Source organism: Buceros rhinoceros, unplaced genomic scaffold (assembly GCF_000710305.1).
Source record: "Buceros rhinoceros silvestris isolate BGI_N320 unplaced genomic scaffold, ASM71030v1 scaffold12008, whole genome shotgun sequence".
Taxonomy (NCBI): Eukaryota; Metazoa; Chordata; class Aves; order Bucerotiformes; family Bucerotidae; genus Buceros; species Buceros rhinoceros.
This window is the reverse complement of record NW_010427521.1, coordinates 57,715-71,264: the sequence shown is the minus strand read 5'-3', so window position 1 is coordinate 71,264 and position 13,550 is coordinate 57,715. Positions and strand designations below refer to the sequence as shown.

The 13,550-nt window shown below is 43.8% G+C and overlaps 1 protein-coding gene across 1 annotated transcript in view; it reads right to left on the bottom strand.

Moving 5' to 3' along the window:
- Positions 1-663: 663 nt before the first annotated feature.
- Positions 664-13,550, bottom strand: part of CEP350 (centrosomal protein 350kDa) — a 60,764-nt gene continuing 47,877 nt past the window's right edge. Inside the window, 6 exon segments of the mRNA XM_010141938.1 lie at positions 664-828; positions 7,217-7,339; positions 8,481-8,627; positions 8,715-9,116; positions 10,107-12,190; positions 12,704-12,786. Of these exon segments, the coding sequence (XP_010140240.1) occupies positions 664-828; positions 7,217-7,339; positions 8,481-8,627; positions 8,715-9,116; positions 10,107-12,190; positions 12,704-12,786 (3,004 nt within the window).

The window sequence follows — 13,550 nt, the reverse complement described above, 5'->3', positions numbered from 1 at the left end:
ATTTTTTACTTGAATGCAGCAGGCAACATCATCTCATTTCCCTGGACTGGCTGGCACCACAGTTGGTACCACATCCCAGAAGAAAGACGAAAACCAGCTTCCCAGAGAAGGGAATTAAATGGGCTCTGGAGCAGGAGAAACTGATGCACATTGTTAGGGCTGCAGGAGAAGAGGTGTTAAGATTATTAGAACACTGTTCAGTACGGTAAGTATCCATTTCTGACTAACACCTGACCAAACCGTTTCTTCTCCAAATTACTCACATTTTTAAGGACAAGTTGGGTACTCATGGCTGACAGCCATTCCAGCACAACAGCCAATATCCCAACTTAACCCAGCCCTTTCAGAGAACAAGCCAGATATGCCAAACCCCCAGGCCAGGGCCACTGACAGTTATGTGGCATAACCGCGTTGGCACACAAGGAGTCTCGAGCACTCCACGGTACAGCCTCGAGGGAGGGATCAGCTTGTTCCAAGCAGTAAATCCAGTGCGGGATCTCTGGTGGCAGTGGATGCAAATTCAGGTTCCTTTCATCGCATCTGAACTGCCTCGAAACCCCATGCATGGAAGTCCGGCAGCAGCGCTTGCAGGGTGGAACGTACGTCAGGAGTCAAAGGCCTGTGACTCGGTGGTGACGCACCTGTCGGTTATCTTCGTCACCGTCAAACAAGCAGCAGTCTCCGCTGTTTCTCATTTATCTGGTTCAGAACATCAACAGTGTCTTTGATTAAGGCCTCGAAGATCCCATCTGCCAACTGCATCTTTACACACAGTTCATCCTCGTCATAGTTCACCCACTGTGCTTCTTCCTCGTGAAGTTCCTGCACCTTGGAGGGGAGAAAGAAAAAGGCAACACAGCATTACACTTCTGTTGCTCTAGAATAACATCCCCTGCAAAATTCCAGAAAGAGTCCAGAGCATCTGCCAGCAACATATCTGTCTTTGTAAGAGATGACAGGAAACGCCTGGCATAGCAAAATGACCACGGATGTCTTTGAACCAGGCCGTTTCACTGCATGAACACATCCCACCTCTCACTGCAGCATCCGTTTTAAAGGGTTTAACCTTCCTGCACAAGTTTTTCACTTGAAAACTCAGCTAACAGGATAGTCTTGGCCAACAGCAGAAGCCTCATTAAATAAAGTCCCTAAATGCGTATTTGCAAGAAGTTGACTCCATGCAGCTTGAACCGGTATAAATCATGCAAAGAAAGAAAACACTTTACTGCAGTTTGGTTCATTTGAATAAGAATTAGAAAACCCTAAAGGAAATCGGTAACTTTTGGAATTCTGCGTAAGACCACCAAATGCTGACATGTGCTGTACTACCATTCATTTGCACGTAACACTCCATGCTTCTTTGGATCTGAGAGCATTAGTACAAATGGGATTTTGTAGCATTACAGGTAAAAGAGTAACTCAAAGAGTATTTATTTCCTTCTATTCCTAAATTGTTGACAAGCAAAAGCCTGTTTTACTGGTCACTGGCAAATAAGTGGTTTAGTAACAGACAGAATGTAATTTCATTCAGCAAAACAAGTCTTACCAGGAGTCTCTCCAAACCGTTCATCTGCAATTAAACTTGTTAAAAACTTGTCTTCGTGACCATTTCTTATTACAGATACACGCTAACAAAGCTCAAACTTCAGAGAAAGAGTGGGTGCAAACATCGCTTGTATTTTAAATGACAAAGAAAGCCTGCTGAAAACTCTTTCTCTGCTCAGCTTCAGCAGAAAGCTCCTCTGACTGTAAATCCTACGCTCTGAACTCAAAATACATTTATACTGTCTACACAGACAAGGGGGCAGATGCCCAGACACTGCTAAAACAAAGTTAAAACATACTGAAAATCCACTAATCCAGTATCGAGATGTAAGTGTCGTTATCTAAAGAGAGCACAAGAGCTGTAGCCCCAAGCCCTTGTTCCCTCTTTCGCCTGCAGCAACGGGTACATTTGGGAGATGACAGCTGCTATGGCATAATGACGAATCAATAACCAAACACAGCGTGAAGCTCGGGAACAGGCTGCTATGGGAACCCCAGGGAACCAGCACTGCTTCAGGGTTTGTAGCCATTCATAAGGCCTCAGTTATACACGGGGATTCAGTCTGACAGCTTCTTTCTCTCTCCTTAAGACAGCCTGGGGAGAGGGGCAGGGATTTCATCCTGCAAACAGCTTGGAAGCATCCGCTATGTGCTTACAAATCTCCGTGCTACCATGGCAAGCGCTCCTATTCCTCAGGGCCCTCCTTTCCCATATAGCTGTCAAGGATGAGCTGTTAATGGTTTCATTATGCTTCTTACTAATAAGGAAGAAGCAACAACATTGGTAATCAAAGTGTGAACAAGCGTTTAGGTGAAAAATAATTTAAATCGAATGCTAACAGGTGGCAGATAATCGGGTGCAAGTTTGCGTGGGGGTCAGTGTCTGAAACCCTGGGCTAGACAACAGCAGCATGTCCCAAGCCCTCTCATCAATAAAGAGGCGTAAGGCTGAAGCACCCAGCGTGGAGGTGGATCGTGTGTGGTGTGTCCGCGTCACAGACTACTGAGATGAGGAAAAGCAAAAGGAAGAGGTAGTGCCAAACAGAAGTGTTCCCAAAAAGCAGAAGTGGTCCAGGAAAGAAAACAGAGTCCCAAAGGGAAAAGGTGAAGACCCCCTGGACATAAAGGAGGTGGGCGAAGACAAATGCCCGGGGACACCCAGGGTCCTTGACTGATGACATCCAGCACTGGTAACTGGGAGCAGCTGCACAAACCCAATAGACAGGACTTTCTGCCCGACCAGCAGTGACCTCCCTGCTGGGAAGCAAGTCTAGATCTAGTGAATGTTACACTGAGGCAGGAGACAAGTAAAATAACCAAGTAGGTTAAAAGCTCTGGTCTCGCCGACCCCTAAACAAACCTCAATATCCAGATCCACACTAAGCTGCTGTTTATTCTGCCTCACTTGCAACAACATGATGAGACAGTTCCCTTGCTGTGCTCCAGGAGGAAAAAGAGACACATGGGATAAAGAAATGCAGGTGAACAGGAGAGGACAAGGTAACTGGATCTAGGCAGAGAAACGCTGGATTTCAAATAGCAGTGGGAAGATGAAGAAAGAAAAACAGTATCAATGATGAATTTTATTTTGCTTCTATCATTCCCCTCTTCCTCAGAGGCACAATTTCCTTTGGCATTAGGAGGACTTCCTCAAGCAGACTTCTGGAAAACTAAGAGAATGTGCAATCTGCAGCTGCAGGCAAGTCTGGTTTATAGCGTATTCGGAACACGTGTAGAAACTGTTGTGCTGCTTTGCAGCCCTGGCTGCAGACATCCAAGCCAAGGCAGTTGCGACTCCTTTGTCTGGGAAGCGTTTGATATTGTCGTATTGACACAAACGGCTGAATCCAGGACACTGACTACCATGGCTCTCACGGAAGGGGGTTTTGCACTGTCTTCAGTACAGGCACAGCACTGAAGTTCTTGCCCCTCCTCATGACGAAAGTAAAGCTCCATGTATCTCATACAGGAAGTAAGTTCTCTCCAGCAGAGAGAGACACTGCGTTTGGGAAAGTCAGGTGAACAGCAAGTTTAATGAAACCGAATTCCATCCTACAGGAAAAGATCAAGAGAGACACAACACAGAAAGCTGCAGGGTACCTTTATTTCTGTGTGCCTTTTTTTTTTTGTTTGGGTGCCTTTTTTTTTTTTGTATGCGTGCCTTTTATTTATTTATTTTTTAAACACAGAAGGAAAGAAGGGCACGCATACACAAAAGAAACACCAAGAGGTAACAAGGTACTGCGACCCTGCTAACCATCTAATAAATGTCATGGTACCCAAAACCAACACTTAAAGTAACATAATCTGAAGGAAACTTTAGAGAGTAAGTTTTGATTTCTGGAGATCCCCATTCAAAAACCTGAATTATCTGCAAAATAAACTACTTTTAAGGAGACACTAGATCACTTGGGAGAGTGGAAATATAAATCCAGATATAAACTAGTGCCTTGGAAGAACGCCAGGAGGAGGCAGGTGCATTCTCACAGCCCTCTTCTCAGGAGTTCCTGGAAACACTAAGACACATGACTGCAGACAAGCAGGCTTGGATTCTCTTCCTACTGTTGCACTCCCCTGGGTGTAGATCTCGGGAGGTACAGAGGTGCGCTTTCTGATTACACCAGCTTGACAGGAGCAGCTTTTGCTTTGCATGGAGAGAAACAGTCTAGCCATGAAGTCAACAGATCAGAAGATCAAGTACTTTTCAGCTCTCAGTTGCCAGGCTTCTCAGGTGCGAAAACTAAACACAGAGGTTTGGCAGTATCATGCGAGCTGTACTTTCTCAAGCGCTGGATAAAAGGGAGGGGGGAAGGGGGTTGGTAAGGAAAGCAATGGCAGAGTTTGTGCAAACAGGAAGTTTTGGCTGAAGACCCAAGTGACAAAAAAGAAAAGGTGTGGAAACAGTCTATTGTTAGCACCTGAACTTGAATAAAGAGCTACGAGTGTTCTTGCTGTAGTATAAAAAGAGGTTTCGATGTACCAAAACACGCACCTCTGCCTACGTGTACATTTGAAGATCTCCCGCAAAGCACAGGCAGCATAAAGGTGGCAACATGAAGGCATATAGAAAGAAAGGAGACACCTAAACATTCCTTTAACTTGATTTTAAACAAAGCAGCTTTTCATAAACGTGAACCTCCTGTTCTTGTTCACTGAAAGCCAAGTTTTTCTGTAAATATTAATAACCGGAGCAGATCAGAGAGATCTTGTAACAAATCCCAATTCAGATGCTTTCTGAGGACAGAGATACCTGATCAAAGTTATCAGTGCTGCCAAAATAAGAAGAGAAAGATGGGTTGCCACTGTCGTATTGGTGTCAGCGCTGGGCAAGCACAGATAAAACAGAAGATGCATCAACTGGGTGAAGTAGCAGAGATCAAGGCTGAGCAAGGAGGTGAAGGAGTAACCCATCCTGTTCACCCCAGAACTTCCCATGGGTGTGATGGCTGACTGCAGTCAACCATAGCACCCAGCACCACCGAGAGCACCAGCGCAGCACAGGCTGCTTCTAACGCCATGCCCCTTCCCCACAAGGCTGAACCTCTGGTGAAGACAAGAACCGTGCGTTTACTAATAACACAAGAACAGACAACAGTAATAACACAAGAATAGGCAAGTAATAAACCCAGAAGTACATAGCCAGGGATAAATCGGGAAGTAGGCTGGGCAGAATAGCCTGGCACTTCCTTCCATGCCTTCAGAAGTAAGAAAAGGAAACCCAGCCAACAGCCATGGCTCCTGGTTTTACAGCCACCCGACCATCGAGGTAGATAATGCCACCACTGCAGTCGTTACCAATATGCTGGAGAGGAGATACATGACAGACTCCCCTTCCTCTGTATCTGCCCTAGGTATTCCTACCTCCTAGGTCTGATGTGTTCGATCCTCTCCATTAAGCCACTAAAAATTCACAGTTGTCTCAACAGAAAACTGTCAAAGGATGTTTTCAGTTGAAGAACCGTTTTACTCAAAGGGGAAGTGAAAAAACTGGGAAGGACTTGGGCTCAAAGTTGAATGCAAGCAACAGAAGCCTAAAAATGTTTACCTCTACTTTTAAAAGATCATGTATTATTTTATCAGTCTTTGTCTTTATGAGCAGCACAAGAATGTGGAGAATCAATCAGCTCGTATACATACTCATGTGACATCCCCTGCACATTGCAAGAGCCGTATAATGACTTCACAAAAACTTGAACAAAGCATTTGCAATCCTGATTTCTAAAGAACCTTCTAAAGCACCTAAACCTACCAAAAAAGACTTGATTTCTCTTTCAGAAAATTGCCATGTTGTACTAATTCACAGCCCTCACAGAGTTATTCTCAGTCTTCAGCTAAAACTTTATTACCATATTCTTGTGAGAATGAAATAAAATCAAACACATTATTTATTAAGCCAAACTTTGATGTCTGGGTCTGCATGTAAATCACAAACCAGATTGTCTGAACTTCAAACTTACTCCACCTAAAGCATTTTAGATGCCTTGAGCTGGAACAATTTTTTCTAGTCAGGAATCTTTCCTTCCAGGTACTGTTCAAAGAAAGTAGGAAATAGGTACACAAGCATAGCAGTTGTACTATCGATTCTTTCAGGAATCTAAACGTAAGACTTTTTTTGTCCATATTTAACAGCCTCCATATCCCGGAATCAAACGTACTAGCACACGTGGGTCCTATATAGAGATATTCTATTTACACACAGCTAACCCCCGGGAAAAAGCCTGTGTTGGAGACCTTCCACTGATGGGCAATTAGAAGATCACATGACGCATGACACAAAGTTACTTCTATGTGCGCGTGTGCGGAATCAATTTCGGGTGTAATTAAGTGAAGCATGGTGTTAATGACGACTCATATTCCCAAGCAGAACCTTCGCTATCATTATAGCCAATAACGATGTTAATCATCCTGCGACACAAGCCAACAGCTAACTTTCAAAAACTAGTACAGAGCCAGACGTGCTCTATCTTGCACAGCTTTAACTCTGAACTGTCTCTGTCCCGGGGCAGCTGCATTTGCTGGTTCACGACAAGTACTACTGGAGCAGAGCTCCTGCTGGCTGCTCAGCTCTGCGGAAACGCTTAGCTGTGCTACCGTTTGGCAGGCTGGTTACCTTGCACGGAGAATATCGTGTCCCATACCACCTCTTCAAAGTCTTTGCTGTTCTAGCTTGACAACTCTGTAACCTTTCAGTTGTATCTTGTCTAGTAAGTTCTCAGTGTCACCGTCTCCAGTTTAACAGTATTAATTCAAAATACAAACATTTTTAATTAAAGAAGAAAAAAATACACTCCCTTCCTAAAAAAAAGTTCCCTCTCGTTTCAGTCAAATATTTCAGTGTTTCCTTCTGTAAATCCATACTTGGAACTTTTGGGAATGGGCAAATTTATACTCCAGTCAAAGCAGTGGGCATGGTCAGAGAGTTCACTCAAGTCACCTCACTTCACTGACACCGGACTTCTGGCTTTGTCACTAGGGTCCTCTCTGAAATTAACCACCTCCTGCCAAGACCTCATGCACACTTTGTATTCTTTGTATCCTCATTTCCCTTCTCAACTCGTCTCTTGCTGGATACACCCACTAACACTCAGCATGATCAAACACCAAAAATCACAATCTTCACTTCGCTGTGGTGGACAGTATCTGACATGATTGCTAATTTTCATCCACTGACCAGAATATGATCCACTCGGTCTCGTTTCTTCCGCCCAAATTTCATCATCTTCTGCCAGTCTGTTTTATGATTAGGCTCCTTCCTCAGGCTGAACAACTTCAGTACTTCAGCTGCTATGAAGCTCTGCAAACAGTAAAGGTGAGATTTATCACATTTGAGCTCAGAAATGAAGCGTATGCACAAAGCACCTACCCTACAGAGTCATGCTATAGAATGCTTTATGTCTAGCTAAGAGACATGCTGTGTATTGCACGCAAGTTACAGTGGAAGTCCTTGAGGCAGCATCATACAGGCAGAACAACTGTTCAGTCCATCAGCAGGGGGAAAAAAAGAGACACCCACTGCCATGACAATCTTGAGAGCAGAAACTTTGAATCAAACAGCACAGCAAACAGAAGAGTACGACAATCCATTTAATGGGAGAACATTAAAGAAAAGCAGGGTAGGAGTTTGGCATCCTCGTTTTGGGCCCCTGCTCTCCCCTGCCACCTGCTTTTTAAAGTCTTCTCAATTACAGAGTGATGTAGACACTATTTCTGACTTTTCTAGACAGTGAACATCTTGTGTCTTCAGCAGGTTAATCACAATACAATTTCAGAAGGACCGGTACAGGTGGAAGTCTTCATTCAGGTCCTGATGAGCCATATGGAAGGTTCTTCATTGGGTGCTTGCAGGGAGATAGGTTTTCTCCCAATTATCCAGCCCTGCGAGTTTAACCTAGGTCCAGTCAGGCTCTAGAGTTTTGGGAGTTTGTCCTCGCTTGAGCACTACCACCAGTAACAGAAGACCTCCTCTGACTTGGCAAATACAGCAATGCCATCACCAGCCACATTTTGGGTCTCTCCAGGCAACTCCCACTGCCTTCAGTGAGGCTGGCACAGCTGCGTATGCATAAAAACCCAGCTCATCCCATTTGGCCCAACCCTACCATTGGGTCCACGCCAAGATACCCATACAGAGCTCCCCTGAAATCTGCTAAAGCAGCAGACTGTCAGAATACCAACTACATAAGAGATCAAGGTCATCCTGGCAGTCCTACACACCAGACTAAGGTTTAAAAGCAACCGGTAGCAGCCAAAAGGACAGGGAGGCAAATCTGTTCAGTAAAAAAAGACACTTTTGACAAACTGCCTTTCTGGTTCGTAATGCCATTTCAACTCACCTCTTGCTGGGTACACCTTTTACGATCCTTTTATCACTCAGGCAAGTGCCAGTACAATATTTTTCATCTCACTTTCCCTCTTTGTCAAAGATTTCTTCCTACCTTGATTTCATCCAGATCATTTGGATCTTTCACTCGGCGAAAGTAGGCAGATGCGATCCTACACGGTTTCATCCAAATAGGCTGATTGAGATTAGGATCCTCAGCAAAAATTTCCCCGAAGATCTCTCTGGTTAAATCAAATACCACCTTAACAGAGAAAGAAGTAAAAGTTAAGGCTGCCATTGTCCACAGTAAACGCACAAAGGGCAAGAAGAAAGTCCCTGAAGACTGTACCTTTCTATAAACCTGCTTGTTTATCGTGTCTGTGTCCTGCTCTTTGAGGGTACTATTAAGATCTGTATGAAGGCTGAAACTTTGAAGATCATGACCCAGCTCCTTCAGTTTCCAGAGTTCCTCAGCTGCTGCGTGCACCATTCCTTCCACCTCCACCGCAGTATGAGGAACCGCCAAAGGCTCCTCACACGGCTTTGAGGGCACTTTCTGCAGTTCTTCCTTGGGCAGCACCGCTGGTTCCTCAGCTTGTTTCTGCTGGACCTTACGGGAACTCAGGCCATAGTCCTCATCAAACCAGTCTTGCTCATCTCCCAGCACACTCAGGAACTCCCGATTGAGCTCCAGCTCTGCCAGTCGCTTGGCAAGCTCTTCCTGACCACTAGCGCCAAACACTGGACTCTCCTGTGAATTAAGAGCCACAGAGAACATATAAAAGTGGTGTCACACTGTTGTCTAACTCAACTTACATTTTTAAATGCTCTACTGATGTAATTGACGATATATGCACAGATACTCAGAAAATAAATAAACAGCCCCCAGTAAAAATAGAAATATTTTGATTCGAGTACCTTCGGTTTCTCCCACTCCTGATGAATTATTTCAGAGGGTTACTACAGAGCTTAAAAGATTGTGTGTCCTGCACACTGTCTGTCCTAATGTTTAACTGTTGATGAAAGGTGGTTTAAAAACTCATGAGTGGTTTAAAAACTCATAATGTGAGATTCAGCTTTTCACTTCGCTTACCAGCGGTCTCAGATCTAAATCAACAGCCTAAAAGTGTTTAGCAGGTGATGGTTGTTTCAGTGACTGAGCGGTGCTCACACTGGTGGAACGGGATGAAGCTTCAGGTGATGATCACGTAGTGAGATCAACAGCAAAGCAGGCAGGGTTATCGTGAGCAGAAAGGCCGGGTCCTGCACCTGTACCATTAATGGTTGTTCTGAGGAAGCCTGAACTTCCACTACTCCTGATACATCAGTTCAGTCGATACAGCAGTCTGACACCTCAGTGACCTCCACTGCTCAGTTTGAGGATGATTATTTCATATCAAGAATAGACTGAGGTAAGTTTACAGTCTACTGTATTTTGCCATTTTTAGAGTTAAAATCTGAGGGTAAGCATTAAATACAAATTGAACATGTAAGCGTAACATGACCTAAATGAAGTATTTTTCACTTTCATGTGTCTTTCAGCCTACAGGGCTACCAAAACAAGCCGTGAACTAGAATACACAAGAACACACGTGTCAGACATACATACAGGCAATCTCCACATCACCCAACAGAACTCAGGAGAAAACAAACTGGTGACACACTGCATTCCTCACACCCAATCACCATCAGTCAAAGGAACAATCGACTCTTAAAATCAGTGCAAGATGTCTGTACTCACTGGTCTCGGACACATGTCTGGAGAGGAAAGTTCTTCTCTCTCATCTTCCAAATCAGAACTTAAGAAAAAGTTCTTCAATCCATCGGGAATCTGCTTTTCTACCTGCTGGGATGGAGTTTTGGATTCCTCCTTCACATGACAGCGCTCCTGGTTGCTGAGCTGGATTTTCTCATTCCTGACCTTCTTTATTTGCTGTAACTGGTTGACTGTGTCTTTCACAAAATCTCTAAGTAGACTGTCTGTCAGCAAACTGACCTTTTCCAGCTGGTCTTTTGACTTTTCTTCTTCTCTTAGTGGTAGTCTAAGCTGGGTTTCTAACTGGTTCTTTTCTTTGGTCAGCAAATCCAGAAGCGGAGTTGCAGACTTCTCCACAACTCCAGGAGAGAGATCATCTACCTTTTCAGCACATTCCTCCCCCAGTGTCTTCTGCCTCTCCAGTTTTTCAGAAAGGAAATCCGAGATATCATCCAACTGAACAGTGGAAATCTCATCCACAACACCAGACATTAGAGGAGCAAGGCTGGACTCCTCTTTTACAGCATGCTTCAGATAATCCACCACTGACTGTTCTTGGACAAGAGACTCAGCAGCTACAGAAATCTCCTTTAAGCTGTTTGCTTTAGAAGACAGCTCCTCGTTGACCTTTTCCTCTGCTGAGGCTTCTGAAAGAGCTGTGTCCACAGGAGCTTCATCCTGGGAATAGCTCTCTGTGGCATCTCTGCTCTGGCTTTCATCCTCTTTGCTGGGTTTGGAACTCCCTCTCTCTTTCTGCTTGGCTTTGTGTTGCTCCTCCCCTCTATCATCAAAAAATGAGTCTTCATCCTTACTTGTGTCTAAGTGGCTATCGATACTTTCTGTAATGTGAGAGATCTTTTGAGGAGGAGCAAAAATGCCGTGCTTTTCTTTGCAGTCAAAGTATTTAATACCATCATAAGTTCCGTTATTGTTCCCTTCAGATTTATCCAACTCCACGCCAGCCCAAAACCCTTTGGCAAATTTAGTCAGACCTTTGAATCGCAATGTTCCAGGTTGGACTTTACTCACGAGAACTCTATCACCAATGCTGAAATTTGGCAAACCATCTGCTGCTTCTGTGATCGAAACAGAGGTCCATAACGGTGACTCGGTAGGGGCCTGTTCTTGCTCCACATCTCTGCGTTCAGTATTTTTTATAAGTTCAGTGGGGGACTTCAGTTCTAACAATCTGTCTGAATGCATGCTGCTGGAGAGAGAGAGAGACCTGTCACTGAGGTATTCACTGATCTCCCCATCGCTGCCGAGGCTGGTGGATCTGCTTTTGCTGGTCTGCGTGTGCTGTGAGCGCTCTGCCAGCGACTGAGCATCTCCGTTAGGAGAGAGAAGAGATGCCTCAAAGTCATCTTTGTAATGTTCCCCAGGAAGGGTTTCTTCAGCTGATGCTTGTTTTCTGGAAGAGGGTCCCTCAAAGTCTTCAAGATACGATGGTTCCTTTTGGCTAAAGAGTCGTTCTGAAAGCAGGTTACCTTTTCCCTCTGCTGATGTGCTCAGTTTGTGAGAATACTCTCCTACACTTGAGCCAGTTACAGCATCTTTATCTGCCAGTCTCTGCTCTACAATTTCTTCTGTACCATGAAGACTTTCCAGAGCCAAACCAAAGACTTCCTTCCGAGAGTGCTCTTCTTCAGAGCAGAGGACTGACTTTGGAAGGATGTCCAGTGAGCTCTCTTGTTCTTTATCTAATGACAACAAGACATCGGAACTGTCCAAAGGCTTAAGATGAGAAGCTTCAATCTGATAGTCCTCAGACTTTATGTATTCCAAGTCTTCCTGTATTTCAGATTGACGACTGAAGGCAGCCTCATCACTGGATGCTTTCACCACATCGTTCATCAACCCATGGGATAGCCTGCTAATGTCTTTCCTCTCTTTGAGAGGAGATGATGAGGGTACTTTATCTAAGGAATCACCAGATGCTGCTCTGGAACTCCGTGGTGACATTATAACAGAGGAAGATGTTCCAGAAGGTTCTTCTGCATGAACATCTCTCACAGTCACCTTCTTGGTGTGCACGGACACGGATCTTTCAGTTCTTGATGACACAGCATCTTGAAGGAAAATAAAAAAGTGAATTACGGAAGATGGCAGAGTAAAATTCTTTTAGACCCAGGGTTCTAATGCTTTCTTTCTGCTCCTGTCCTGGTACCAGTACCTCATAATGCCCAAAGCAAGGGCTCAGTTATTTGTTTGCAAGCCACAAATACAACCAAGATTAGAATGGTAGATCATGATTAACAGCCAAACATTGAAAAGTATGTAAAGCAACATTTTTTTCCCTTACTTTCCTCAAGTGATAAAGGAACAGAAAACAAAAGAAAGGAAAAAGGTTGTCACGTAATTATGGTTTCATACAAACATCAGTAAGAATAAAAGCAAAGGGCAAAAGCAGAAGCCTACTAAATAAAACCAGTAAAAAATACAGCTTGATCATTACGGCTTTATGAAGTCTGCAGGCTTTCTTAAAAACCTCTTCTTGAATCAAGAAGGAAAAGATTAAAGAAGTTTAGAACAGTCGGTCTTCAAGATCTCGTCTTGTAGTACAAATTCTTCCAGTGACATACCTGCATGCTCTGAAATGGATTCCAAAGATGCTCTGGATCGTTCTGATTCAGCCAGTGATTTCCAATTTTTAGCTGTCTCAGGCCTAAATTTGAAAAATCAAGTTACATGAACCACGGTTACACACCAGAGTGTGTGTCTTTTTTTTTTTTTTAATAGATAAAAATGGAAATACAAGCATCTGTAATTACAATACCACACCGATGAGAACATAAAGAGTTTGTTTTGTGACATTAGAAAATAGGAATGGAGACTGAGAAGAGCTTGGCAAGTCCTGGGAAGTGCTTTAAAAAAAAAAAAGCTAATCAAACTTCAGCAATTTTGCGGCTAAAAAAAGAACTTTTTTTTTTTTTTTAACTTGAATACACTAAAATTGCACCATCTGCTGGAGAAATGAAATAAAAATACTGGAGAAAGTGCAGGAATCAGTTGAATTCTCTACCTTTTAAAATCTGAGGTCTAAACCAGATTTTGGTTGCAAAGATGAATGGTTTGCCTTACACAATGCGGCAGGCAAAATGAATAACCACAACGGGAAAAACTTCCTTCAGGTCTGTCATCAGCACAATCATTTGTCACAATTCTTGCACAACTGAAAATTATTGTTCAGAAAGAACTTGAAAATAGCACCTGGAAGGTTGGGCAGGACAAAGCTGAGATGCATGTGATTACAAGGACAGTGCATCTCTATCTGTTTTGGGTCTGACAGGACCAGCAAACAGGTCAATAGGCACTGCCCAGCGCTTTAAGGGAGAGCAGTTTCCAGCCTACGTTGCACTCATGGTTTCTGCTAAAAGAGCATCCACCACAGTATCAGAATAAGCTCAAAACAAAGAAGTTGTCCCAATT